The following is a 26,121-nucleotide window of genomic DNA, read 5'->3' as shown; positions in this document are numbered from 1 at the left end:
CAGGACGTGTAGCACGCACATCTGTGAATGCATCAGGAAGCCTGGACAGGTTTTCGAGCAACACGTGTTGCTCTTTCAGGACAGGCCTTGCTCGTTTCAGCAAGAAGATGGCCCACCTACCCTTAGCACATTAGCATGACTATGTAAAAAGTGAAATCATGGTGCTAACTGGCCTGAATGCAGTCCAGGACTTAGACACGCTCAAAACTTTGCTGCTAAACATGAGTAGTGAAGAATTTTTGCTTTTCCAGCTAAAACATTTGGTTCCCGCGAGCTCCGGGTGTTGGTTAAATAATGCTGATGCATTATTTAGTAGAGGAAACAAGCTTCCATGGCAAACCGATGGATCCATCAGGTTCTAAACTACAGCGATCAGAAATAAAATAGTCCTGCAGCTTTACTTGATGCAAGAGAAATACTGAATCTCTGCTGTGAGGCTTCAGTTTCAGTCCACAGCACCCACTTTGTACTTAATCCCACATTGTTTGAGCAGTTTGTCTCGATTAATATATTAACCGTGAATGTCATGCAGACTTTATAAAATTACATTAAATATCTAAAACTTAGTTATAGTTTAACACAAATTTAATAGGTAAACATTACAAAATTACCACAGATAAACATATAAAACCTGGTATTAATGAAGACATCATGTGTTCTCATAAGTAACAAATTTTGCACATTTTACAGCACAAAGCATTCATTTTGGATTATTTTAGTCAGCTGCATTGAAGCTATTGAGAGTCACCTCCCTGCTTTTTCTCATGTGTTCAGTTTTCAGAGTTCAGGTTTATGCAGCTCATGGGCACGGCCTCTTAATGAATCACTTTGCAACCATAACAAGCACAAACTGTACAGCCTGATTCTTGAGTTGACATATTTGTAATAAGAAAAAAGCTCAAAAGAAAACAGAACCCTGTAATTATATCAAGCCAGAGTTATCCACAAGTAATTATGAGGAAGTGATGATACTCATGAACTGGTCCTGCTTCTACACTTTACCAGTAACCAAATGATCATCTCCAAAGTATACATGCATGCTGGGAAGGCTGTACGCTACAATGAGCCCTCCATTCCAGTAAATTGCAAACACTGCAGATGCTGTAGACCTGCACGTATGCCGCAGTCTTCTTGCAGCTTGTTCCCTGACAGGCTGAAACTCAACAAGTATTTTCTACCAGACTGGCAAGAGAGGAGCCTACACGAAGCTGATCGATCTGGTGAAGAAGCATCCACAGGCACTGGGAGAATTTAGTGTGTCAGGAAATGAAGTAGAGGACGCAGCCGCTGCAAGACAGTACGTTCTGATGTTGTACAGAACGAAGCGCAAGTGTACTGCTCTTCATTACTTGAGGCATTTCTATGTTTCCACAACAGATCGAGTAGCAGCCAGTCTACCACCACCTGAAAACTCTTTCAGAGAGCATGTGCTGAGAACAAGACTGCAGACCCTGGTCTGGAGATCTGGAGATCAAGTTGCTGTTTTTTGTGATGTTTTTTCTTATAAATTTAAGGAGTCACAGAAACAACCTGATTAAACACCCTTTTGTGCATCTGGCACAACTATAACTGTCATTTTCTAATAGAGGGGATTCAGCTGAACAAAGATATATAGGTTGTGGCTTGCTATCCCACCAGTTGGGGTTCATCCCCCAAAGTTGGTCTATGCCACAGCTCTATAAATGCACTGAGCTGCTGCCATGTGATTGGCTGATGATATATTTGTGTTAACAAGCAGTTGAATGCTGGAGGTGACCAATAAAGTGGCCAGTGAGTGTGATCTATTTTTAAAGAATCAGTGCTTTTACATGTGAAACATGTAAAAGCACCTGCCCCCTGGCAGTGGCTGGTTCGAGTCCCCGTCTGAGCGCATGCTGTCATTGTGTCCCTGGGCAAGACACTTAACCCACATTGCCTAAGTGTAAATGTGTTTGGTGGTGGTCAGAGGGCCCGTAGGCGTAAATTGGCAGCCACGCCTCTATCAGACTGGCCCAGGGCAGCTGTGGCTACATTAGTAGCTTACCACCACCAGGTATGATTGAGGTGTGAATGAATAGTGCATGAAATTGTCAAGCGTCTTTGAGTGTCTAGAAAAGCACTATATAAGACTAATGCATTATTAGTAGTATTAAATCAATCAAATTGCCACTAATACGGATGGGAAAGTATTAAAAAAATAAATGAATAATTTTTTTCTACTCCTTTTTGGGCTTTTTTTTTTTATGATGTTCTCATTTAAAATTTGTTGCATATCTATTCTTCTCCTGCTGAATGATTTTATGCAGCTGCAAAAAGTTGCTTGGTACCTCCTCGTCTTTCATTTTGATCAGTTTCTCAGTGTCCACATCCGGAGTGGACAGCGGCAGGATGGGGATCGGGCTCTCCATACGGTTGTCCTGAGCCAGTTTACTGAGAGACCAAGAAGAAGGAGAAGAGGACTCAGATCTGTGCTGAAGCCTGTAAACAGCAGCAGCTATCTAAGAGGTTTAAAAGGAAAAATTCACACTTGCTGCTGTGCTTTTTATCATGCTCTCATTTCTCACTGCACTCCTTCGCACACACGTACCTGGTCATCTCCTGTATGCACTGCGCTCAGTTTTCATAGCGGACGTCGCAGGTTACGTCTTTGAGGTCGTGCGTGTGCGAACGAATCAGCATGTTCCTGAGTTTCACAAAGTCGCAGTGTGACTGGTTTTCCACTGTGCAAAGAAACACGTGTCATTAATTATTAAGAGATGCAAACTGTTTCTAATTTGTGTTCAGGCTGAAGATGGAGAATATTTGATTGCACATACCTTCAACAATCCCCCAAGGGTACAGTGTTCCCCTCACTCTCCTTGTCTTGTCTCTTTCCATTTTCACCAAGTGCTGCTCATAGAGGACCATCTGATGGTTGTGATTTCCCTTTATATTGTAGGGTACATTGAGACTAATGTTACTGTGAGCTGGCACTATAAAAATAAAGCTGAACTGAATTTAAACGCCGCTCACACATTTGCACGCAGCATCTGTCACATTAAGTGCGGTTTCAAATCAACCAGCCCAAAGTGGAGGTGTGAATGTGGGTCAAAAGCCCACAGCCCCAACACCACAGAGCAGACTGCAAAGGAAGACTTTTTGTTTTGTACAAAGTCTTTTCAGCCTTGCACATTTTTCATTCTTATGCTATGTAAGGGGTCACTATGGAGAAACTGTGTTGTGTATTTCTGTAGTTCAACACTCAGTTTCACTTCCTGCCACATAAACATCAGCAACTCTAATAATAATCACTGAAAAGTCATTTCAGTCCAAAGAAATGAGATGATTTTATTTTAATATTAAACACCGAAGAACTCTGACGGGAATTTTCACTGTTAGCCAGTAACAATGCTCAACATGAAAACTGAACCCAGAGGTCAGAAATTAATAGCTTCCACTTAGCTGCCTTGCAACATTGTTTTGCAATCATCTGCACAGTACGTAACGATGTGTCTGCACAGCCTTCTCATTCTAAGGCTGTCAAATACTGTTGTCCTCTCAAAGCTGCTGGTGCAGTGACCAGTACTCACTGAGCAAGCTGCTGACAGGGTAAGTGGGGTCTGTGATATGCAACAGGACTGATGGCAATCATTACACTTGATCCACTGAAGCAAAAGCTGACAGTCAGTTGAAAATAGCATTACCATTTCCCCCTAACCAACATTAAACCTAACTAACATTAAACCTCACACTTTGTGACAGTTACCAAAACTAACCTGCACCAGGTGTGCTTTGGTGAGCGTGCCATCCTGCACAGATTATCAAAAGTGTCATTGTTAAGGGTGCAGGATTTGTGCTGTGAATTAAAATATGTTAATCAAAAAAAAAAATTTAATCACATTTTTTACCAAATCAAACAGCTTTTAGTCCTAACTAGGAAGTGAAAGCAAAAAGGAAGTAAAATTCAAATGAAAACGCTCTTGAACTGGACACAAACATCAGGTTTCTGGCTGACGTACTTCTGACTTCTCCACTGCCAACATTCCCATCTCCTCCTCCTGCTCCTTACTGATCTTTTGGAGGACTGTTATTTGTAGGAGTCAGATGTGACCAGTGCAGCACCAAAGGACAGCATTAGTTTGTATGAAACCAACCAAATAAGCCTTTCATCTTCACTTTATCTGAATGAAAAAGGTGAAAACATGAAGACATTACCTGAAAGTGTAAAGCTCACTAAGTGACTGACTTGGTACCAGACGCTCTGACAGGTAATAACAGTAAATTCTGTAGTATGTAGGTAAAGTGTGCAGGATCGATGCATTTCCATCTACAGCAACTTACCTAAGCCACAATATGGTATAAAAATTTCAAATGTGCCACACATGAACTTTTTTTAATTGAGTAAATTATTTAAATTTTTTTCCCTTCTCACATCAAAAATTAATCATAAAAATGATGGTTGTATTTTTTTTTCAAAATGAACGTTTGCATAAAAAAGAGGAAACAAAACATCATAAAGTAAAGGGGTGAGGGGAAACAACTGGGAACAACAGGTGAAATGAATAAGACTAATAACAGGAAGTAAAACAGCACACAAAATACATGGAGCACAAGACTACCAAAATAAAAACAGAAAGTGAACAAAACACATGCAGACCTAACACAGGAAAATTGACAAAGGGGATCAGACATTCACAAAGAAACAACAGGAAGGGAAACTATACAGAACATCTAAACAACAAACTGAGAAAACTATCTAAAAGATACACTAAAAGGCACAACCCAAGAAAAATAAAACAGAGCTACAGTATACAAAAGAAACACAAAACACTGGGCCACTGGCCCAGGACCCTGACAAATTATTGTTCATCCAAGCATCACTCAACACCTAATATAGGTCATAGATAATGTATTTGACTTGGCTTTGGACTGCTGCTCATTATTTTCTGACAAATGCGTTAGTGTCAGATTAAGACTTCCGAGCAAAAGCCACAGACCACAGGAACACAAACACACCTGAGGAGAGAAAAAAACTTTGTCAGTTCTTCCAGAAAATGATCCAGTGTGTACTTTATATTTGGATCATTCACACTAACCTTGAAGGGAGTTGAATATTGTGAATACGTAGATCCCAGCGAGTGAAATGTAGGTGGTGCTGGCTAACCCCCACGGTAACCCCAGCACACAGCTGAGGCCCAGCACTGTGACGCTGTCCTTCCACAGCCTCTTTCTTTTCTCTTTGTTTATATTCTTCCAGTCGCTGTTGCTGCCAAAGTCTCTGTCATCCTTTCTTATCGTCCACATCTTAAACACCACCAGCCCCAGCATGCATCCATTAAACACCACCACCAAGAAAGGGAAGGCCACGGTAGTGATGTAGCTGGTTAGAAGATGCTTTTGTGGGAACTTGCTGCTCATCCAGCATCTGCCCATTATTAAAATAAGGAAAGGAAAAAAGAAACACTGAGCACCACTAACATCACAGTATGCATTTACATAGAAGTTAATCCAGCTGGGTCGTTGCATATTTAAAATCATACCACTGATACTTTCTTACATGTGCGCTGTTGAATTGCTGTTTTTGGCATCCCTTAGTTGCAGAGTGTATTTGCCATAAACACCTGAAATCCCACAAATTGCTGCGATCAGTGTAGGAAAACCTGAACAAAGGAAAGAGATAGAATTAATTTAACTGAATCATGAAATGCAGACTCAGATAAAACCAAATAAAAATGTCTGAAATGTGTATCGTTTGTATCCACTGTCTCTGGAGCTTGAAAAAGGCGACTGGACTTCTTTTTGTTTCTTGAAGACGTTTCACCTCTCATCCGAAAGGTTTCTTCAGTTCTCAACCAAATGGTGGAGAGACCCAGGTATTTAAACCCCTGTGGGCGTAGTCCCCTGGAGGTGGTTATGACCCTCTATTGATCATGTGCTTGAACACATGTGCCCAGGTGTGAAGGGGGCGTGGGTCATATTTAATCAGTGGTTTCAGTTGAAACCAATTTAGGACTCCGCTCCATTGTTTCCTGTGGCCTATTGAGGTCACTGGAACAAAGGTGTGAATGGGGGTTGAGACGTCTGGGAAGGGAGCTCAGGACAGCACTGTAAGCGGGGGAAAGTTGGTGACGTAATCCACCTCCTCTGTTCAATGATGGTTGTTCACAGTGGACATAGATGGCTTCTTTCACTCCTCTTTCAAACCATCTGTTTTCCCTGTCCAAAATGTGGACATTGGCATCCTCAAAAGAGTGCCCTTTTTCCTTCAGATGCAGATGTACTGCTGAATCTTGTCCTGTCGAAGTGGCTCTTCTATGTTTTGCCATTCGTTTGTGAAGAGGCTGTTTGGTTTCACCAATGTAGAGGTCCGAGCACTCTTCACTGCACTGAACAGCATACACTACATCGCTGATCTTGTGTTTGGCGGGTTTGTCCTTGGGATGAACCAGTTTTTGTCTTAGGGTGTGACTTGGTTTGAAGTATACTGAGATGTCATGCTTGGAGAAAATTCTTCTGAGTTTCTCTGACAAGCCTGACACATATGGGATGACAATGTTGTTCCTCTTGTCCTTCCTATTCTCTGTAGTTTGTGTTTGGCCTTCATTCCTGTGCATCTTAGCTGATTTGATGAAGGCCCAGTTGGGGTAACCGCATGTTTTGAGGGCTTTCTTAACGTGTGTGTGTTCCTTATGCTTCCCTTCTGCCTTAGAGGGAACACTTTCCGCACGGTGTTGTAGGGTCCTGATCACCCCAAGTTTGTGTTCCAGAGGGTGGTGGGAGTCAAAGAGGAGATACTGGTCTGTGTGTGTGGGCTTCCGGTAAACTTCAATGTTGAGGCTTCCATCTTCCTCGATAAGCACCGCACAGTCCAGGAATGGTAACTTGTTATCTCTGGTGTCCTCCCTGGTAAAACGTATGTATTTATCCACTGAGTTAATGTGACGAGTGAAGGCTTCTACTTCTCGGGTTTTGATTTTGACCCAGGTGTCATCTACATATCTGTACCAGTGGCTAGGTGCCGTCCCTTTGAAAGAACCAAGAGCTTTACTTTCCACTTCCTCCATGTAAAGGTTGGCTACAATGGGAGACACTGGGGAGCCCATGGCACATCCATGCTTCTGTCTGTAGAATCCATCATTGTATTTAAAATATGTTGTGGTAAGGCAGAGATCTAAAAGTGCACAAATCTGATCTGGGGTGAAGCTGGTTCTGTTCAGTAAGGAATCGTCTTCCTGTAGTCGTCTTCTGACGGTCTCCACTGCCTCAGTTGTAGGTATGCAAGTGAAAAGTGAAACCACATCAAAGGACACCATGGTTTCATCTGGATCCAGTACAAGATTCTGGACCTTGTTAGTAAAATCTGTAGAGTTTTCAATGTGGTGGGGTGTGATGCCAACAAGCGGTGATAAGATGGTGGCGAGGTGTTTGGAAATGTTGTAGGTGACCGAGTTTATACTGCTGATAATGGGTCGAAGTGGGACTCCTTCTTTGTGGATCTTTGGGAGTCCATAAATGCATGGAGTGGCTTCTCCAGGGTACAGGCGGTAGTAAGTGGGGCGGTCAATGGCTTTTTCCTTTTCAAGTTGTTGCAGGCAGCAAACAACTTTTTTCTTGTAGTTGCTTGTGGGATCACGTCTCAAGACCTCATAAGTATTGTTGTCACTGAGGAGTGTAGTAATTTTGTTGTGGTAATCCGATGAATTCAGCACAACCGTGCACCTCCCCTTGTCGGCTGGCAGTATGGTGATGTTTTGATCCTTGCTTAGGGCTGTGATGGCCTTCTTCTCCTGAATGGTGAGGTTGGATGGAGGAAGTCTTGCACTGGAGAGAGTGGCTGAAACTTTCGTCACCAACTTTCGTCACCAACTTTCCCCCGCTTACAGTGCTGTCCTGAGCTCCCTTCCCAGACGTCTCAACCCCCATTCACACCTTTGTTCCAGTGACCTCAATAGGCCACAGGAAACAATGGAGCGGAGTCCTAAATTGGTTTCAACTGAAACCACTGATTAAATATGACCCACGCCCCCTTCACACCTGGGCACATGTGTTCAAGCACATGATCAATAGAGGGTCATAACCACCTCCAGGGGACTACGCCCACAGGGGTTTAAATACCTGGGTCTCTCCACCATTTGGTTGAGAACTGAAGAAACCTTTCGGATGAGAGGTGAAACGTCTTCAAGAAACAAAAAGAAGTCCAGTCGCCTTTTTCAAGCTCCAGAGACTACTATGACCTGGATAACTGAGAATCTACACAGACATATCGTTTGTATCCACTGCAGTTTGTTTCACAGGATGAATGTTAGAGTTCCACCACCTTCCTGACTTCAGTGTGATAACTCTGTGTGTGTGCGTGAAATGCAAATATTGGAACTTCTCATTAAAACATGGCTTCACTAAAACAACAAAACAAAAGATGAATATGGGTCCAGGCCAGCCTTGAGAAGTTTTGAGAAGATTATTTTGTTTTTATCCCACTGAGGCTGGATTACCGCAGTTCCTTGGATTTAGTTAAGTCATGAGAACTACAGCTGGTTCAAAATGCTGATGCTAGACTCCCCGCAAAAATATTTACCTACCTCCATTACACGAGCTACTTGTATAATTTAAGATTAATTGTAAAAAGATTTTGCTTGCCCGTGAGTAACTGTGTAAAATTTGGCAACCAGAGACTGCAGAAAATCAATGATATTCTCAACTTCGATGTGAGTAATTGATCCAACAACCAATGGGAGCTCAGGATACCAGTGACTGACACATGACAGTATAGTAAATTCATTATGAAGGTTACCTAGACAGCCACTAGTGCCCCAACCAAACTCTACTCACCCCATCCAACCAGGCTGAGTTTGAGCAGGTATCTCCTGATATAGATGTTAAAGACCCGGACAAGCAGAAAGTAGATTTGAAACCCTTCCAGAGCAGTCCAGGTCAGGGTGGCCAGCAGGGACCAATGTAGAAGGAGACCCAGAACCAGGCAAACTGAGCTGTCCTCGTTTTCCTGCAGCAGCCATGCCCAGAAACTGCACAGCAGGAAGGTGAGGTGGAGGCAGAGCATCGCCCCTGTTAGCTGCATGTGCAGACCTACGGCCTTCTCAGGACGCCGCCGACTGAAAAGGAAGCAGGATTATTCTCTTACTGCCAGTGTTGCAGGTACTGGACATTATTTGGCATTTTTAAATCACTTTCAAAATCTATTCATACTTTCCATGGCAATAACTTTACACTAACAGAGCTGATGTGCTTGCAGATTCCCATAATGGCCGTCAGGCAAAACATGCGAGATAAAGTGTCCTGTGTATGTGCAGGGAAGGCTGGTGGTGCAGTGCATCAAAAACACAAAAAAGGAGAAGAAATGAAAGCTGCCAGCAGTGATGATGAAGGCCTTCCACATGGAGGTATGCTACAGCTGAGGCCTGCTGTCGATTGGCGTGCTACTGTCAATGCATTTCTTGCAGTCAACCCCTGGATTTTAACTGGTTGGCGCATAAAGAAGTTGCTTGTAATGTCATGCTGCTGTAAATTGTAGAACTCACAGTTAAAAATTTCACATATACTGGATACGGATTTCCGTTTGCATCTAGGTGGGAAGGAAAAACTTCCTTTTAACAGGAAGAAACCTCCATTAGAAGTCAGGGAGGGGCAGCCATCTGCTGAGGCCAACATTATGAGAGCCTCTGCAACCTCTGACATCCTTCTCTGCAGAGAGAAAGCAGTTAGAGGATGATTGCAGATGTTCGTGCTTCTTTTTTCTTTTAGTCCAACCCTGACAAAAATGCAACATTCACGGTTACTAAATTAGTAAATGCATTTTTAATTGCAGGCACGTCTTCTCTGTCCACAAACACTTCGGTGGGCTTCTGTGCTATTTTGCATCATCTGAGGTTTTTGCCACAGTGTGATGCAGAAGCTCCCCCACTGAATGACGTCATAAGCATAAGTTTTTTCCTTCAAAACTTGTAAACAAATATTTGACTCATGACTGTGGCGTGCTGCTGCTTAACAAAAAAAAAAAAACACGTTTGACGAGCTGGTTTTATGTTCCACCAGATGTGACACTGTGTAACTGAAGTGGTCAGACTCAAGAAATATGTCTGATCTTTAATAACACAACTTCATTCTGTGTGTGAATATGTTTTGTTTTTTTTTATATGATTTGCCTTTAAAATGAAAAGACTGTTTTCTTTCTATGAAATCAGTCCAGCAGTGGACACTTTGTGTCAACACATTTCTCCAGTGTGTGATAAACGAGTGAAAGAATCTCACACCTGTTAAAGTAAATACTAGAGCTATTACCATATTTAAATATGATCCATAACATTTACTCACCACAGACAAATAAAGATGATCAAGCTGATGAATGTGAAGAAAACGGAGAGTGCTGATCCAATATAAGTGATGTAGCCCAGCTTCCCAGCATCCGTTGTTTGCACTGATATGTCTGGGTTCTGAAACACACGTCTACATATTTGATCCAGGAGCTTCAGCCAAATTGTTTTTCTAAAACTAGAATTTCATGTCTAGTTTTAGGAAATACCAATTTGGAAAATGAAGCCAATGTAGAAGTGCCAAATGCCACACTTCCTGTAATGGGCACTTGAGGCTGACTCCAAAAGCAAGAGAGTTACCATGGTAAAATTGCCATATTAATGGCATTAACAATCAAATTTACAGCCTGGAAAAAAAAAAATATGATTCAGGGCTCCTTAGATAATTTCTCCATTCAAAACAACTGTAATAGAGTTGTAATTGTGGTTATACCTCACTAATATACAAAGTAAGGTGGTGCCTGCATTGGCTAAGCTTCATATTAGTGAGATTATTTGACAAATTATACATGCTATGATATCTGTCCTTAGATTTTGGAGAGAGAATTCTAGTATTCTAGTATTTTATTAGCTTGTTTTTTAGTAATAATTAGCAGATATCTGTATCAGCGTGATGCACTTGTGCAGATTATTGATGAAGCTGGCTGGCCTCCACTCTCCTCTGATCCATGACTCCATAAACCCAACAAGGCATCAGAGAAAACTCAAACACAGAAGCTTCTAAATGCAGACTTCATGCAGATGTCCACCTTTTATACAGTCTATATGTTATACACTAGTTAGTTATTCCTCACATTTATGTCCTGGTATTTTTACTCATGGAAAGAAAGACTGAAGCAAAAGTCATCACCCTTCAAGCTAGATACAACCGGTCCCTTAAATCACATCCTGTGCCTTTAGTTACAGTTTCTAAACAACAATAAGAAAAGGTATTTTTCATCATTGAATTTTATCATTTGCTTTAAAAGATGTTACCACAAGCACAGCAAAGAAGCTGAGATGGTCGCAGCTGCAAATAAATTCCTGTCCAGTTTTATTGGTTCTGCAGCCTTCGCTGCTCCAATAACCTTTGAAGTAAACAAAAACATAATGAATAAATGTGTCATTTAATATTTATTTAATAATCAAAAATACCCAAGATTGACACGTTATTGTACCCGTTTCATTCTCCATCGCAGATTCCTCCCAAAATACACAAGTTCCATTATTTATCTATGAAAAAAAATCAAAACAAGAGAAACACAGGTGGTTACATTTTCTAACTATGACACTGGCCTCCCGTGTTTATGTCTTTTTACCTCTTTGTTGTGTATGAAGATTAACTTGATGGGTTCTGTGAGGTTTCTGACTGAAATGTTTCCTGCCTTCACTGCCAGGACCAACTCCCCAAGCACGCTGCCTTCTCTGCGGTGGATTTGTTTTAGCCTATTTTTCGGGGGAGGACTCAGCTGCAATGAGGGCGACACGTGACAATAACGTTGAGGGGGAGTCCGCATACACTCTGTGCACACGCCAAATGAAACAGACACACCTCAACATCACCTGCATGATCGGATGCAAGGCGCACAAAAAGGAAAGCTGACGTTAAAGGCAGAAGGTTCAAACTGAGGTGGGACTCTGAGGACAAATATGTCATCTGCAGACTTGTGAAAACGATTTGGTGAATTGGGTGTTTATTGTGTGTCTTGTAGAGCTGACATTAGAATTCAATATTCAATATAATGAAAAGCATTAAAGAGGATAATAAGATTTTTTGCAGACTGGCTGAGATCTGGGAACAATTTTCATGAAATAACTGCTGACTGTGAGCAGCAGGGTTACTTCATTGTGAGGGTATGTTATGATTAAATCCTCGCTGACCTTAAAATAAGTGCTGCTGATCACGGAGGCCACCACTTGTACCTCCACTGTGGACACAGCTCGTTGGAGAGCCGAGGATGGGATGTGAGCCCTGTGCTGATGTGTAGGATTCATTTCAACCTGAAAAGCACAAACAAAAGCATGCAAAAGATTGGAACTCATAAGTCCTCTACAGTATGTCACTGAAAACATGTTCAACACAGTTAATAACTAAAAATTAATAAATGTTACCTTTGGTGAGGTTGATTTTTTATTGTTCAGCTATTTCATGAAATATAATAACAAACTTACTTTACGAATTAATTTTTTTTAGGTGTAAAAACCAACTCACCACCCAAAATGTTCTCACCTCTTGTGATGCGTTCACGTGCCGCCGACTGAAGCCAGACAAACGGCTTCTGAGTTCACAGGTTGCAGTTTTTTCCTCATAACACCTGCCAGCACAGGATGCAACACAAAAAGGAAAGCTGGTGTTAAAGGCAGAAGATTCAAACTGTGGCTGTGGCTCAGGAGGTAGAGCAGGTCACCTACTAATCGGAAGATTGGCGGTTTGATTCCTGGCTGCTCCGGGCTGCATGCCAAAGTATCCTTGGGCAAGATACTGAACCCCAAGTTGCTCTCCCATGCAAGTGTTGGAGTATGAATGTTTGTGAATGTTAGACAGTAGAAGCTTAGTTTCATATGGCAGTGCCTGTATGAATGGGTGAATGCAAACGAGTTCTATAAGCACTTTGAGTGCTCAATAAGAGTAGAAAAATACTATATAAGAACTAGTCCATTTACATATAAGTATTCAGTGTGCTGAAAAATGAACTGGACTGGACCTCTCCACCGGGTGTGCTGTTGTTGCCTTTTTGAGCATTTCTCTGACAGTATTGCTTTTCAGCTAATAAAGTCCATCCAATAAGTTCATGTCTGCGAGTGAGATTTTATTATATTTTTCAGTACTTTACTAATTAGCTATCACTAATCAGCCGACATGTATGTCTCTGCATTGCACCCATACATTTTGTGAACACAGTTGCTAACCAAGCTTGCTAGCACTAACTTGTAATTTCCGCTCCACCCTTACTTCTGTAAAAGGTTACTTCTGCCTTAAAAAAAACAAAACAAAACGAGCCATCCATTGACCATAAATGGCACGGTTAACTGTCAGAAAAAGGCGCTGATTGAGTCATTTATGATTTTGAAAGGCATCAGTAGTCTTTAGCTGATGAAGCCATGTGAAAACAGTGAAATGATGACAGTCTAGATACAAACACATTTGAATCTTAATTTAGGTTATAATGTTTCATTGTATAAACACTATTTATTGTGTAAATCATGTAGCAGAACAATACAACTCCAAAACAGGAGTGTTTGGCATCCACTATTTAAGTTACCGTGTCCATGGGAGATCATGTTGTCTGCAGGCAGAGAGGATGTTCTCACACTCTGTCAAAGTGGAACAAACAGCAGGTGGAAAGATCAAAAATAACACAGTTAATAGACTTTAATATTTTATCAGCTTCCAGTTTTGTTTCAGTTTAATTTCAGAGGCAAAATGTTGTGTTACATCTGTTTGGTCAGCACTCACTCAGAGGTTTTTCTGTTGCACAACTAGCTGACTTAGAGTCCATACCACCTGGTAGCAGAGGAGCATCAGTGACTTTATTTATGTGTTGTTTTGCAGAGCCACGACCTTGAGATAGAAACAGCATTATTCACCTCACACTCACACAACACTGCAGCAGCAGTGGCACTGCAAATGTACTCACCACCAGCTTGGGATGCAGAAAAACTGATGATTGTGATGATAAAAAGTCTGATCCACATCGTGTCTCACTAATCCACAAATACACAAAGTCTGTTAGAGAGCCATTTGTTGTGCTGCTCTGCCTGCTTGAAGTGAGCTGAGAGTTTCATGCATTATTAGTAGAGCTGTGGTTGGCAGCTCAGAGGAGGAAGTGAGTGACAGACTGTTTGGTCAAAAGTATCAGAATGACTGAGTAATTTGAAGCTGCTGTTTTTAATTTCCAAAGAAGATGTCACTGAGAACAAAAACTGCCACAATGTGTACAAAAGTAGCAGACAATCACAAATCTGCCACGACCGTTAACCAGACCAGGCTTCAGAGCTATAACTGGTCTAAAGCCAGTTTTGATCATTTATGCAGATTTTTTAAAACTATTTAAATAACAATCACACAGAAACAAATATGAATCATTTGCTGTAACTGAATTACTAACATTAGATGATGCTTGGAAGAAAGAGGAAGTCCCCAAATACTACTGTTGTTCAAAAACGCAACAGATTAGAAGAAGTTAGGTCATAATGACCAAGAAGTACTCAGACCTCTGACTTATGGAGGAAGTGAACCCTGAACCTGCAACACATTATTTTTCTAAAGAAGGCAGTACAGGAAAAATAAAAATCCAAATCTTTGAATGAATCTAGATCACGGGATGTGGTGTTTGTCTGCAGCTGCAAGAAGCAGATAACCTGTAACAGCGAGCCAAATGACCCGTACTCTCGAAGCACCCTTTCTGAGGCCCGAAGCTAACCATAATAACTGGATGGAAGAATCTGTGCTCATACAGGCGTGTCATAACTGTGCAGCCTTTTGCAGAGAAATGATAATTTCTTCTAACGGAGTTAAAAACTACCCAAACAATAAATCATGGGTGACTAAATCTGTTAAATCCAGCATACAGAAAAGGAATCTTGTTTTCAAACATGGCACAGTGCCAGACCTGCATTTAGCTGCTAAGGAGCTGAAACAGAAGCCTAACAGAAGGCAACATTTGTGGTCATGACTCAAGTGTTTCATTCTATTTTTAATATTAGGTGCAGCCAAATGTACAAGATGATGTTGTTTTAGTTCTTGTTTCTAAATCTGAATCTATTCCAAAATTCAAATTTCATAATTTGTTCTGAAATTCTTGAAAAACAGGAGCCGCAATAATCCTGCTGTGTCTCATGCTCACTACTGTTTGTTGATTTATCTTCAGCAGTTTCAACCTCATATTTCACTCAGAAGGTTCATAGAACAGTTTTTACCTGAATAACAATCCTGTGACCTGGATTCTTGACTTTTTAATTATTATGACTCAAAGAGTCCAAATAAACTGAATCCTGTCACATCAAGTCTTCTCCTCCTCGGCCGGCTCCCCCAGGGATGCATGCTTTAAACCGCAGACACAAATACATGTCAGAGCAGGTATGAAAACAGGATAGTTTTCCAGTATCCAGGTGATTCCAGGATAATGAAACCAGGTTTGGAGACAAAGGTTTGTGGTCAGACGTTTATCGACATGTCATGGTCATTTTGGTCTTTTAATTATTTCTAATGATTTATGAAGTGTTCATTTTGGAATGATTGTACAGCATCCATCTTTAATGACTGTAACCCACACAGGGTCTAAATGAATGCACACAGGCTCAAATATACACATACACTCACATCTTTTAACAAGTGCGGCTGAAGGTTCTGTAATGGCTTTTAGCTTGACATGACCAGGGCAATGTCAACTACAACCAGGAGCTTCTCTTTGCCAGGATAAAAAAGATTTGATGACAGCACTCAGATTAGAGGATATTGGTTAGGATGTTCAGGAACGACCAATGCTCAAGCCTGCCACGAACTGCTGGAACAACAGCATCACTGTGGACAGTGAGGAGAGTTTTACATTGACGTGAACTCAGAGGGTGCTCATCAAGAAAGAATCAACACCTTCAAGCTCAACTCAAATCTGCAGCTGCCCACATGGACACGCCAAATGCTTTCTGAAGGAAAGGTTTATGGTCACAGTTACACCAGGAATCCCGAAAATCATGCAATAACACACAAACTGTTTAACATGATAATTAATGTCAAAGATCATATTCAAGAGGCAACCAGCAGATGACAGACTTCATTTATCATTTTTACAATGTAGAGATAAACACCTTTATCAGCAGTAGACAGAGGTGAACTGCATTTATGGCCATCCAGGTGAAAAAGCAGAGCAGGGAGCGAAAAAAGAAAATTTTATTAAATAAAAAACAAAATTAAAAAAAAAAAAAACAAATGGGAGCTTTCGCTTGTGGCATTGCTGCCGCCTGGTGATCAGTGTAAAAAGTAGATTCACAAAGGGCAGCAGAGGGGAAAAAAACCTTGATGAGTCCTGATTTCTGCTGAGATATTCAGAGAACAGTGTCAGAACATGGATCCGTCCTGCCTGGTACGAATGGTTCAGGCTAGCGGTGCTGTTGTAACAGTGTGGGGGGGTCACTCTGGGTCTGCCTGAGTACTGTTGCTGATCACGCCTGTCCCTTTATGACCACACTGTGCCCATCTTCCAGCACACCATGACACAAAGCTCAGATTGATATCAAACATGACGAGTCAACTGGCCTTCACACGTGCAGCTGTAAAATCATGTCAACATGGACCAAAATCCAGCACCTTGTTGAATCTGTGCCACAGAGATTTAATGTAGTTCTGAAGGCCAAACGGGATCCAGTGCATTTAGTGTAATTCTGCTGGTATTGCAGTAACAGGGAATAGAAAGAGAGCATATTTCTCCCATATCAATTTAATAAAGACTGGCTCTTTATTAAATTGAGAATATATTTTAAAATTCTTCTCCTCACATAAAATGTCCTGAATGATCAGGCTCCATCATCTTGAAAACCTCTGAGTATCATATTATCTCAACAGAGGCCGTTTCCTCGAGTTTATAATTGGCGGCAGAACATTGAGCTCTCATCTTGGATAGAAACTGTCTCTACTTTTTTATTAAAATTGTCCATTTTCAGTGTGCAATCTTAATGATTTGAAAGGGAGTGTTTCTCTGAGTGTTAGTTTTAGGTTCCTAAACCTACCAAAATAATCCAATATGGCTGTAGTCAGTGCTAAAGGTGATCATTAGTCTGTATGAAACAAAATCAAAACCAACCTAACAGGTCTTTATCAATCAATCTATACTCAATAAAAAAAATGTCAAGCATGAAGAAAATACCAGGAGCTGTATCACTGACTGACTGATCTGCAATGACCTGCTAATAACAGTAAATTCTGTAGTGTGTGGGATGGATACACAGGAACTTACCCAATGAGCAGTATAAAGAATTCAGATGTGCGACTCATTAACAGCTTTTTTTATTAAGAGCTTCATCAGTAAATTATTGATAACCTTTGCCTGTTCATTTCTGAAAATACTAAAATCATAAGAATCACCATTGTATTTTTTCAAAATTTATATACAACACTGACACATAAAAGAAGAAACAAAACATCAAAATATATACATTTATATACTGTTAGTTATACTGAACTGCATATCAACAGAAGCCAAACCTAATATAGGTCATGGATAATGCCTTCGTCTCGACTGCTAATATCAGTTGTTGAAACTGGTAGTCATCATTTTCTGAGAGGAAGAGTCTCTGACCGATGAGTTGTTTACACCTCGAGACTGTGACCAGGTCAAAGCCACAGACCACAGGAACACAAACACACCTGAGGAGAGAAAAAAACTTTGTCAGTTCATCCAGAAAATGATCCAGTGTGTACTTTACATTTGGATCGTGCACACTAACCTTGAAGGGAGTTGAATATTGTGAATACGTAGATCCCAGCGAGTGAAATGTAGGTGGTGCTGGCTAACCCCCACGGTAACCCCAGCACACAGCTGAGGCCCAGCACTGTGACGCTGTCCTTCCACAGCCTCTTTCTTTTCGCTTTGTTTATCCTCTTCCAGTCGCTGTTGCTGCCAAAGTCTCTGTCATCCTTTCGTATCTTCCACATCTTAAACACCACCAGCCCCAGCATGCATCCATTAAACACCACCACCAAGAAAGGGAAGGCCACGGTAGTGATGTAGCTGGTTAGAAGAAGCTTTTGTGGGAAATCGCTGCTCATCCAGCATCTGCCCGTTATTAAAAACATAAAAAAGTAAAACAGGATGCATTTGCTGAGAAATTAAATCTCCTGGCTCGCTGCTTAGGTTCTTACATGTGTGCTGTTGTAGTGTTGTTGGCATCCTTCAGAGTGTATTTGCCATAAACACCTGAAATCCCACAAATCGCTGCAACCAGTGTAGGAACACCTGAAAACAGAGAAGGCTGATTTGATCTCAGCTTAATCATCGTTCTGTGATGGGGTGAGGCAGTATGATCGCTGTAACTGGTTCTAATACTGCTGCTCGAGTCCCGACCTTTCACCTCTCTCTGTTTAACTGGCTGCCTTAAACGATGGGCTTGCCCCTGAGTTTCTATCAGACTTGTTAATTCTGAGCACCAGACTGTTTACACGACAATGTCTCCAGTGGAAATGGTGTTGTTTTGATGTGTTTCGACCTCCTTTTTACACGGACATGTTTCAGGAACGAAAACAATGTCGTTCCCATTGCCAGACCACAAGTTGGTGGTGTGTGGGTTTTTTTTTTTGCAAAGCTTGTTTATGGAGCACGCACATGCATAGGGGGACTCAGTGGGACTCTGTTCATTATTTACAAAATGGCCAATGTGAGAACCTTTGTGTGAACTGAGGTTGGATTGCTGCTGCACACAACACTAGATCATAAAACTGCAAAAACATGACACATGATTGAAATGCATCTCCGCTAATCCACATGATGGTATAGCAAATGTACATTTTGTTGAAGAAAGGCTAAGTTCAAAGGACTGAGCAGCGTAAGAAGCACTGCTGAATCTGCCGTGGTGATTGTTGTTTATCTATTAGCCCGTGCGCGGAAAAGTGTGCGAGTGCCCCCATTTTCAAAAAGCATCGTTTTATGTTTTGTTTATTTTTTAAACTTCAAATGATTGTTGTTGTGTGTTACCGTGGTGAGTGTCTGTTGTGCTGAAATGTGTTTTATGTAAATACACTGATTGTGCGTGACCTTAAACCCAGTAATATGACTTAATGCAGGTCATTGTCATTTAAAGCTTTGTGACAGTGTTTTACAGCAGCAGTGTCTACTCACCCCATCCAACCAGGCTGAGTTTGAGCAGGTATCTCCTCACATAGATGTTGAAGACCCGGACAAGCAGAAGGTAGAGGTGGAACCCCTCCAGAGCAGTCCAGGTCAGGGTGGCCAGCAGGGACCAGTGTAAAAAGAGACCCAGAACCAGGCAAAATGAGCTGTCCTCCTTCAGCCGTTGGACCAGGAGACTGGACAGCAGGAAGGCGACGTGGAGACACAACATCGCCCCTGTCAGCTGCATGTGCAGACCTACAACCTTCTCGGGCCGCCATCGACTAAAGAGACACAGAATTATTCTCTTAGTGCCATCTTTGCAGATACTGGACATCATCTGGTATTTTTAGACATTTCATTCTCAAAATCTGTTTGTCCCCTTGATGGTAAGACCTCCACGATAACAGAGCAGATAAACATAAAGCATCCAGTCTAAGTGTAACGAAGGCTGGAGGTACCTGTGTATTAATGCACCTTTCTATTTACTATTTGGTGTTGGCTCTCCTGTTCCTGTTTCGGAGCACAGTGGTGGTTTGCTGTCTGTTAGCTGTTTAATCTGTGTAGCTCGATTTATCTGGATAACAACATATTTCAGTGTAATCTTCACCTACTTTATCTAGAGCACACCCTTTGCTGAATCACCTGTATTCACATTATTCACTTTATTTGTTTTTAGAAATTTGCTAGCTTAGCGCAGTGCTGGTTTTTGCTGCAAACCAGACTGAGGAGCTCTCTCCCATCAGACAGCAGTCACAGGCAGGCAGACTGATCACTGTTGAACTTTGGGTGTTTTTCATTAATTTATTGAACAGTTTTTTTTTTGTTTGTTTGTTTTTTTAACCAGTGAACGTGGGGTTCCACACTTTCACAAGTAAGATGCTCAATTTTGACAAGCTGGTTTTGTGTTCCAAACTGATTTTATTTATTAGATCTGTCTGATTTTTCACAAGATGACTTCATTCTGTATATGAATATGTTCCAGGGTTTGCCTTTATAAATAAATTAAAACACAGATTAAATAAATCCAATAATAATGCACTTTGTATCAACACATGACTTCAGTTAAAAGTAGAAGCATGTCACCTCTGCTCAGCCAGAGATATTTTACATTATTTAACTATGTTCTGTGATTTTCTTGATGACAGCACATTATCTTATTTTATGTAACACTGATACTGGGCTTTCCCCTGGGTATGGTGTGGATACACATGGGAGAGTTACTCTCAGCTGAGTTTCTTCTTTCCCTGCAGCAGCCAGCGTGATACCAGCTAGTATTCTGAAGAAACTGTGTAAGCACGTACAATAAAACTTCAAAGAAGAGGTGGACACAAGAGATTACTGGAAAAAGCCAAAGAGGGGAACTGCGTAAGGTTGAGTAATGCTGTGAACATCAGGGAAAAGATATGTACTGCTGACCTGGAAGTGATGACAGACTCACTTCCTCCCTTCTACTTGCCTCATAAATTTCCACAAAGGTTTTTACACAGGTGCAATATCCACCCACAACCAGTCAGCTGATCCTCAGCTGATCACTGACCTAACGCACAAACAGGACCCAGAAGCACTTAAATTGGAGATTTTAATAATTTGACTCAATCGAGACTCTGGGAACATATGAACACTGTGTAACCTACATCACTGCACTAGAGAGTACAACAAGTGGTCTGTGCTGTAGTTCAGTTAGCGAGGCTTATAAATCTCTGTGCGTGCCCTCCCTCAGTGCCTCTAACCTGAACAGTGTGTACCTTACTCCAACTCTGTGGAGAAGATCCCAACCTACAAATTCCTGGGTACCTTCATCTCTGCTGACCTGTCCGGGACTGCTAACACCTCAGTGGTTGCCTAAAAAACACAGCAGTGACTTCACTTCCTCAGAGGTCCCAGGAAGTACAGACTAGGTCAAAACCTGCTGGTGACCTTACACACTTTCAAAGACACCTGTTTGACCTCTGGCCCTCTGACAGGTCTCACAAATCAAGGACTGTTTGAAGGTGTACCCACTCTGTTACACATTATATGATAACTAAAGGCCTCTAATTCTAATTCTTATAATAACAAAAGGATCTCTCATGCTGGTCAACCAGTTGTGGTGGCCTCACAGCAGCTTCAAAAATCAGTGGCCAGATAAGGCAACCTGTTAATCAATAATATGAAGAGCTTAGCTTGTTCTTGTGTTTTCACCTCTTATTTTCCTGCATCAACTCATACAGATGTTAGACTCTGCTTTCTTTATCGTTACTCGCAAAGTGTTTGTTTACTTCAATTTCTTATTCAGTTATTATCACAGTTGGGAACTGTAAAATATCAAGTTTTCTGATTGTGAGCAGTCTGATGTTTACTTACTGTAGACAAATGTAGATGATCAAGCTGATGAATGTGAAGAGGGCTGAGAGTCCTGAGCCAGCGTAAGTGATGTAGCTCAGCTTCTCAGCATCAGATTTTTTCACTGATATTTTTGGATTCTTGAAGATAAAAACAGATGATCTCATAAAACTGTAACACAGTCCAAAACTGAGGTGTGACATCATGTCTGTCTATCTTTTATCCCGTCTTTGTGTAATCTTAGCTCATATTTGAATGTATTGCTGACATTTCTGCTCTTCACCATCCAAATGCTTTCCTTAGTAACAGTTGCTGTAGGAAGAGGCCTTACCACAAGCACGGCAAAGAAGCTCAGATGGTTGCAGCTGCAAATGAATTCCTCTGCTGTTTTTGTGGTTTCACAACCTTCAACACTCCAATAACCTAATACAGAAAATTAGAATAGTAAAAAAACAGTAAACATCTATCTATCTATATATCTATCTATCTGAATAGCTGTACTGGAAGTTATCTGTAGTAGTACCTGTTCCATCCTTCGTCCCTGATTCCTGCCAAAATACACAGGTTCCATTTTCCACCTGGGAAAAAAAAATTAATGAAAATAAGACGAAAACAGGTTATTACATTTTCTAAGTAAGATGCTCGTACAACCTTTTTCATGTCTTTTTACCTCTTTATCGTGTGAGAAGATTAACTTGATGGGTTGTGGGAGGTCTATGAGTGTAACGTTTCCTGCCCGCACTGACAGGACCGAGCCCCTGAACACGACGCCTTCTCTGCGGTGAAACTGTCCCAGACGGCTTCTTCGGGGAGGACTGAGCTGAAATAAAGAGGACACATGACATTTATGTTCGGTTGGGAATAATTTGAATAAAATTAGCTTTTAAACCTGATAAAAGACTTTTTTTTTTTGTAAATGTTGCTTGTTGCTGTAGTCTGCACACCTGCGTGCTTACTTTGCTGGAATAAATGTTAGAAAGTCTAATACATCTTTTTTTGCAGACTCTTTGAGGTTTTTATGTAATAAAAAGCAACATGAATCAAATACTTTTGATTAAATTAGAGCAAAAATTTCTCAGTATGGCTCTTACTAAAACTCAGTCTGACACCAACCACAAAACCAACCACAACTGACAGTGAGCAGGTTCTGTTCATGGAAAGCGATGCACATCAGCATTAGGAGCAGTGCCACCTTCTCGTATGTGACACGATGAAGGTTCTCGTTCTGTTGCACCTTCAGAGTTACTGACCTTAAAATAAGTGCTGTTAATCACAGAGGCCACCACCAGGACCTCTGACACATTTCCTCTGCTTCTCTGCAGAGCTGAGGACGGGATGTGAACCCTGTGTTGAAATGTGGGGCTCACATTAGCCTAAAAAAGCACACAAAAACAATTAATTTTTTTAATAACAGAAGTTCAAAGAAAACACAGTTATTACAGCTGATTTCAGTTCTAAAAAGCACTTCAGCTCAAAAGCAGCTCACCTCTTGAAGCGAGTCTACTGTCAGATGTTTGAGGCCCGGCATGGAGCGACCTTTCGGTCTACAGGTTGCAATTCTGTCCTCGTAACAACTACCAACAGATATTTAACATTCAGAAATGTAAACATACAGTAATAAGAGATATGGATTCTTTCACAATGGGTACTGCTGTTTAATGTGATGATTTCATCTGTTCACAGAACAGAATTTCATATCTTCTGCATATCTCATTATTCTGAATAAATCCATATTGTAGCCCAAAATTATATGTTGGTCAAAAAAAACCCTCAAATGAATAGAAAAAATTGAATAGCAGTGAACCATCCATCCATTTTGTGATTAGAGGAACTTCCTAATTATAATCACACACTGTATTGATTATTTTGGGGAGTGCAAACAACACCCTTAATGCTTTCAAGATTACACACAATAACACCGATCACTGAAAATCAATTAGCAATAATTCCCATATTCCCAGTGTTACAAAACTGTTGCCATCTCAGAACGCAGCAAAGTGTCCTTTGAATCACTGGTCGTAAAAACTTGTCACACATGGAAACTTCATCAGTGTCACATTTGCTTAGAGGTCAGTTTTCATATAAACGGGTTTATTTTAACCTGAACCACCAACTAAACTCGCTTTCCTAAACCTGACCATCACTAATAAATGTAAACATTACATGAAATTCAATAAACACATTTTACACCAACAATGTTCACGGCTTTAATTTGTGTCATAAAACTAACTATTTTATATATAATTTTGTACAGGTTTATAGCGACAACAATTACATTCTGAAGACCTCTTACATACTATAATATGAGCCTGTTCTCTTTCACAGCACGACAGCCTCTGGCATTTACTCAAATCTGCTGCTGTGTCACAGACCTCGGTGTCTTTGCAGTTGATACTGTAATGTATAACTAAGTTGTGGTATTTTAACCAAGTCCACAATCTGTTCACAACCCTAGCAGAGTACTTTTTGGTGCCTAAAGCTAATCAAGCAGCTACTGTAGCAGAAGTGACAAGAAAGAGAAAAAAGTAGAGCTGACAGTAAAAACAAGCATCAACAGTAAGAGAAACACGACGTTCACAGGAATCAGTCTTGTGATTTATGTCGCCTCCACATCTGCCTATGTATGAGCTACCTAAACCAAAATATATTCATGTCTGCTAAAACTTTATAATATTCATCCAAATAATGTTTCTAGATACATCATGAAGTACTTACAAAGTGTAAAAAAAACAACAGTTTAAATACTTATAAAATACTTTACAATACTACAAAATTATGGTTACGCTAAAATGTCAGACTGTGTTCTCCTAGTGGACAGTCCTGTGATTTCAGCCACCCTTTCGAACTTCAGCGTCCAGTCCTGCCGGAGACGCCAGCAGCTTGTAGAAAAGCGCTGAACACTAACACTGTAAGTACTTTTCGAAAACACTCAAAAGCAGTAGCGATGAAAACATTTTAATCAGCAGTAACTTAAATTTTCCCGAGTGAATGCATGAACAGGTTCCACCAGGCATGCCAGACTAGCTTTCACCAACAGCACGTAACTCATGCAGGGGAATGATAAGAGTTTTAAAAAACAGGAACATGAAATAAGAATCAGTTGAATTACCGTGTCCATGAGGCTCCAGTTTGTACACACTCCCTGAGAACGCTTTCACAGAAATCTGTCAAATTGAAGGTTAAAAATTAGCATAGCTAATAAATTTAAATGACATTGGAAGCTGTTAAAACATCAAAGTGATGTCTAACTCAAGAGACACACCAGGAGCCATTTGATCAGTGTGTAACTGCAGGTTTCTGTGTTGTAGCAGATCAGCTGGAGTGATTTTAGTTTCTCATGGATCCATGAGCTTAGTGTGTTATTCACCTCATAAACATATTCCTTTACAGTGACACAGTAAGTTTACTCACCAGCTCCGGACGCAGAGAAACAGATGATCGTGATGAGAAAAAGAGTGACCCACATCGTGTCTCAGTAATCCACAATCACACAAATGCTGTGAGAAGTTCACAGGGTTTTGTTCTGTCTGGCTGAGGTTGGCGAATGAGGTGAACTGTGAGTTTCACATCTACATATATCACATGTTGTTTGACAGACCTGTGGTTAATGCTGAGGAAAGGAAGTGACTCACACCAGTTATGTCGAAGGTAGCGTAAAGAAAACACTTTGAAACTGCAGCTCTGAGTTCTCAGAAAACCTCACTGAGAAAACAGACTGATACGCTGCGTAGAAAAGATCATTTCATGACTCAGTCTGCGGAGACATTCACATACTTTACTGTATTTTGAAGATTTATCGCACAGAAACAAACTAACAAAATAGAAACAAAATATTTTGCTGTAAGTGAAAGGCGAACATGAGATGACGTCTAGAGGAAGACATTTCCAATACGTATGGTTTTCCGACATACGCAATAGAAAACAAAAAGTCAAGTCATGATTGTCAAGAAGTACTGAGACTGACAGGCTGCTGAGGAAGTGAAACTGGAGCTTGCACCACAGTATTTTTTTATAGGTTGCACACATGAAAATCAAATGCAAATGTTTGAACGCAACTGGACCACAGTAGTACCTCTGTTCTTACTGACCCAGTTATCTTTACACAATATATTTACTTTAAAACCAGAATAATTCATGTATTACTGTTCAAATCAGTAATTAATGATTTCTCCAGCCATCCATTTTCTTCGACTGATCCATTTCAGAGTCGTGGTCACACTCACATCTACACCTATTGGTAATTTAGAATCACCACGTAATCTAACCGCCGTAGCTGCATGTCTTTGGGCTGTGGGAGGAAACCCACACACACCAGGGTTATAATAGTTTTGGATTTTACATTATAGTTTAGTTTTAGTTAGTTTTTACTTTTTTTCTCTAATTCAGTTAGTTTTAATTAGTTTTCAGAGTGGTTTTTCTCGTTTTTATTAGTTTTTATTTTTGGTTTCATGCAAAGTTTTAATTAGTTTTAGTTAGTTTCAGTATTAGTTTTAGTATTTTCATACCTAATCAGGTGCAAGATTCAAGGCGCAAAAGTGACTATTGTGTAATGACAAAAAGATACCATTTAAAGAAATATATTCAACAACCAACTGTTCACAAGACATGCTAAATTTGTGTAATATTAAGGACACACATGAACATCAGCAGGGAGAAACAAAGAAAAACATGAACTCCCAAACTCAATAAATTCTACAATAAACTCCACA

The 26,121-nt window shown here is 40.7% G+C and overlaps 2 protein-coding genes across 2 annotated transcripts; both read right to left on the bottom strand.

The window, feature by feature from the left end:
- Nucleotides 1-4,851: 4,851 nt before the first annotated feature.
- LOC115778296 (adhesion G-protein coupled receptor G1-like) lies at nt 4,852-13,961 on the bottom strand. The gene is made up of 12 exons (XM_030726361.1): nt 13,904-13,961; nt 13,529-13,580; nt 12,496-12,580; nt 12,147-12,266; nt 11,585-11,734; nt 11,444-11,498; nt 11,262-11,353; nt 10,288-10,406; nt 8,788-9,068; nt 5,516-5,618; nt 5,055-5,383; nt 4,852-4,974 (listed from the first exon to the last, which is right to left on the bottom strand). Exons 1-12 carry the CDS (start codon nt 13,959-13,961, stop codon nt 4,928-4,930), a joined length of 1,491 nt encoding a protein of 496 aa, XP_030582221.1. The 3' UTR covers nt 4,852-4,927.
- Nucleotides 13,962-17,252: 3,291 nt separating this feature from the next.
- Nucleotides 17,253-24,961, bottom strand: LOC115778062 (adhesion G protein-coupled receptor G3-like). The gene is made up of 12 exons (XM_030726078.1): nt 24,824-24,961; nt 24,522-24,576; nt 22,899-22,986; nt 22,663-22,785; nt 22,083-22,232; nt 21,936-21,990; nt 21,744-21,835; nt 21,434-21,552; nt 19,097-19,371; nt 18,124-18,217; nt 17,709-18,037; nt 17,253-17,628 (listed from the first exon to the last, which is right to left on the bottom strand). The coding sequence occupies exons 1-12, from the start codon at nt 24,876-24,878 to the stop codon at nt 17,510-17,512; spliced, it is 1,554 nt and encodes a 517-aa protein (XP_030581938.1). The 5' UTR covers nt 24,879-24,961; the 3' UTR covers nt 17,253-17,509.
- Nucleotides 24,962-26,121: the final 1,160 nt, after the last annotated feature.

The sequence above is a fragment of the Archocentrus centrarchus genome, chromosome 3, assembly GCF_007364275.1.
Source record: "Archocentrus centrarchus isolate MPI-CPG fArcCen1 chromosome 3, fArcCen1, whole genome shotgun sequence".
In the NCBI taxonomy this organism is placed as follows: domain Eukaryota; kingdom Metazoa; phylum Chordata; class Actinopteri; order Cichliformes; family Cichlidae; genus Archocentrus; species Archocentrus centrarchus.
Note: the sequence above shows the minus strand (reverse complement) of the source record. Positions and strands in the feature narration are given on the sequence as shown.

Bases quoted from the DNA above. Each gene is read 5' to 3' on its own strand.
- LOC115778296 (XM_030726361.1), bottom strand. From the start codon at position 13,961: ATGTGGATCAGACTTTTTATCATCACAATCATCAGTTTTTCTGCATCC. The intron at 13,581-13,903 runs GTGAGTACATTT...CCACTTTGACAG, and splicing joins TTCTGCATCCCAAGCTGGTG to AGTGTGAGAACATCCTCTCT. The intron at 4,975-5,054 runs GTTAGTGTGAAT...TTCTCTCCTCAG, and splicing joins AATATTCAACTCCCTTCAAG to GTGTGTTTGTGTTCCTGTGG.
- LOC115778062 (XM_030726078.1), bottom strand. From the start codon at position 24,878: ATGTGGGTCACTCTTTTTCTCATCACGATCATCTGTTTCTCTGCGTCC. The intron at 18,038-18,123 runs GTAAGAACCTAA...AATAACGGGCAG, and splicing joins AACACTACAACAGCACACAT to ATGCTGGATGAGCAGCGATT. The intron at 17,629-17,708 runs GTTAGTGTGCAC...TTCTCTCCTCAG, and splicing joins AATATTCAACTCCCTTCAAG to GTGTGTTTGTGTTCCTGTGG.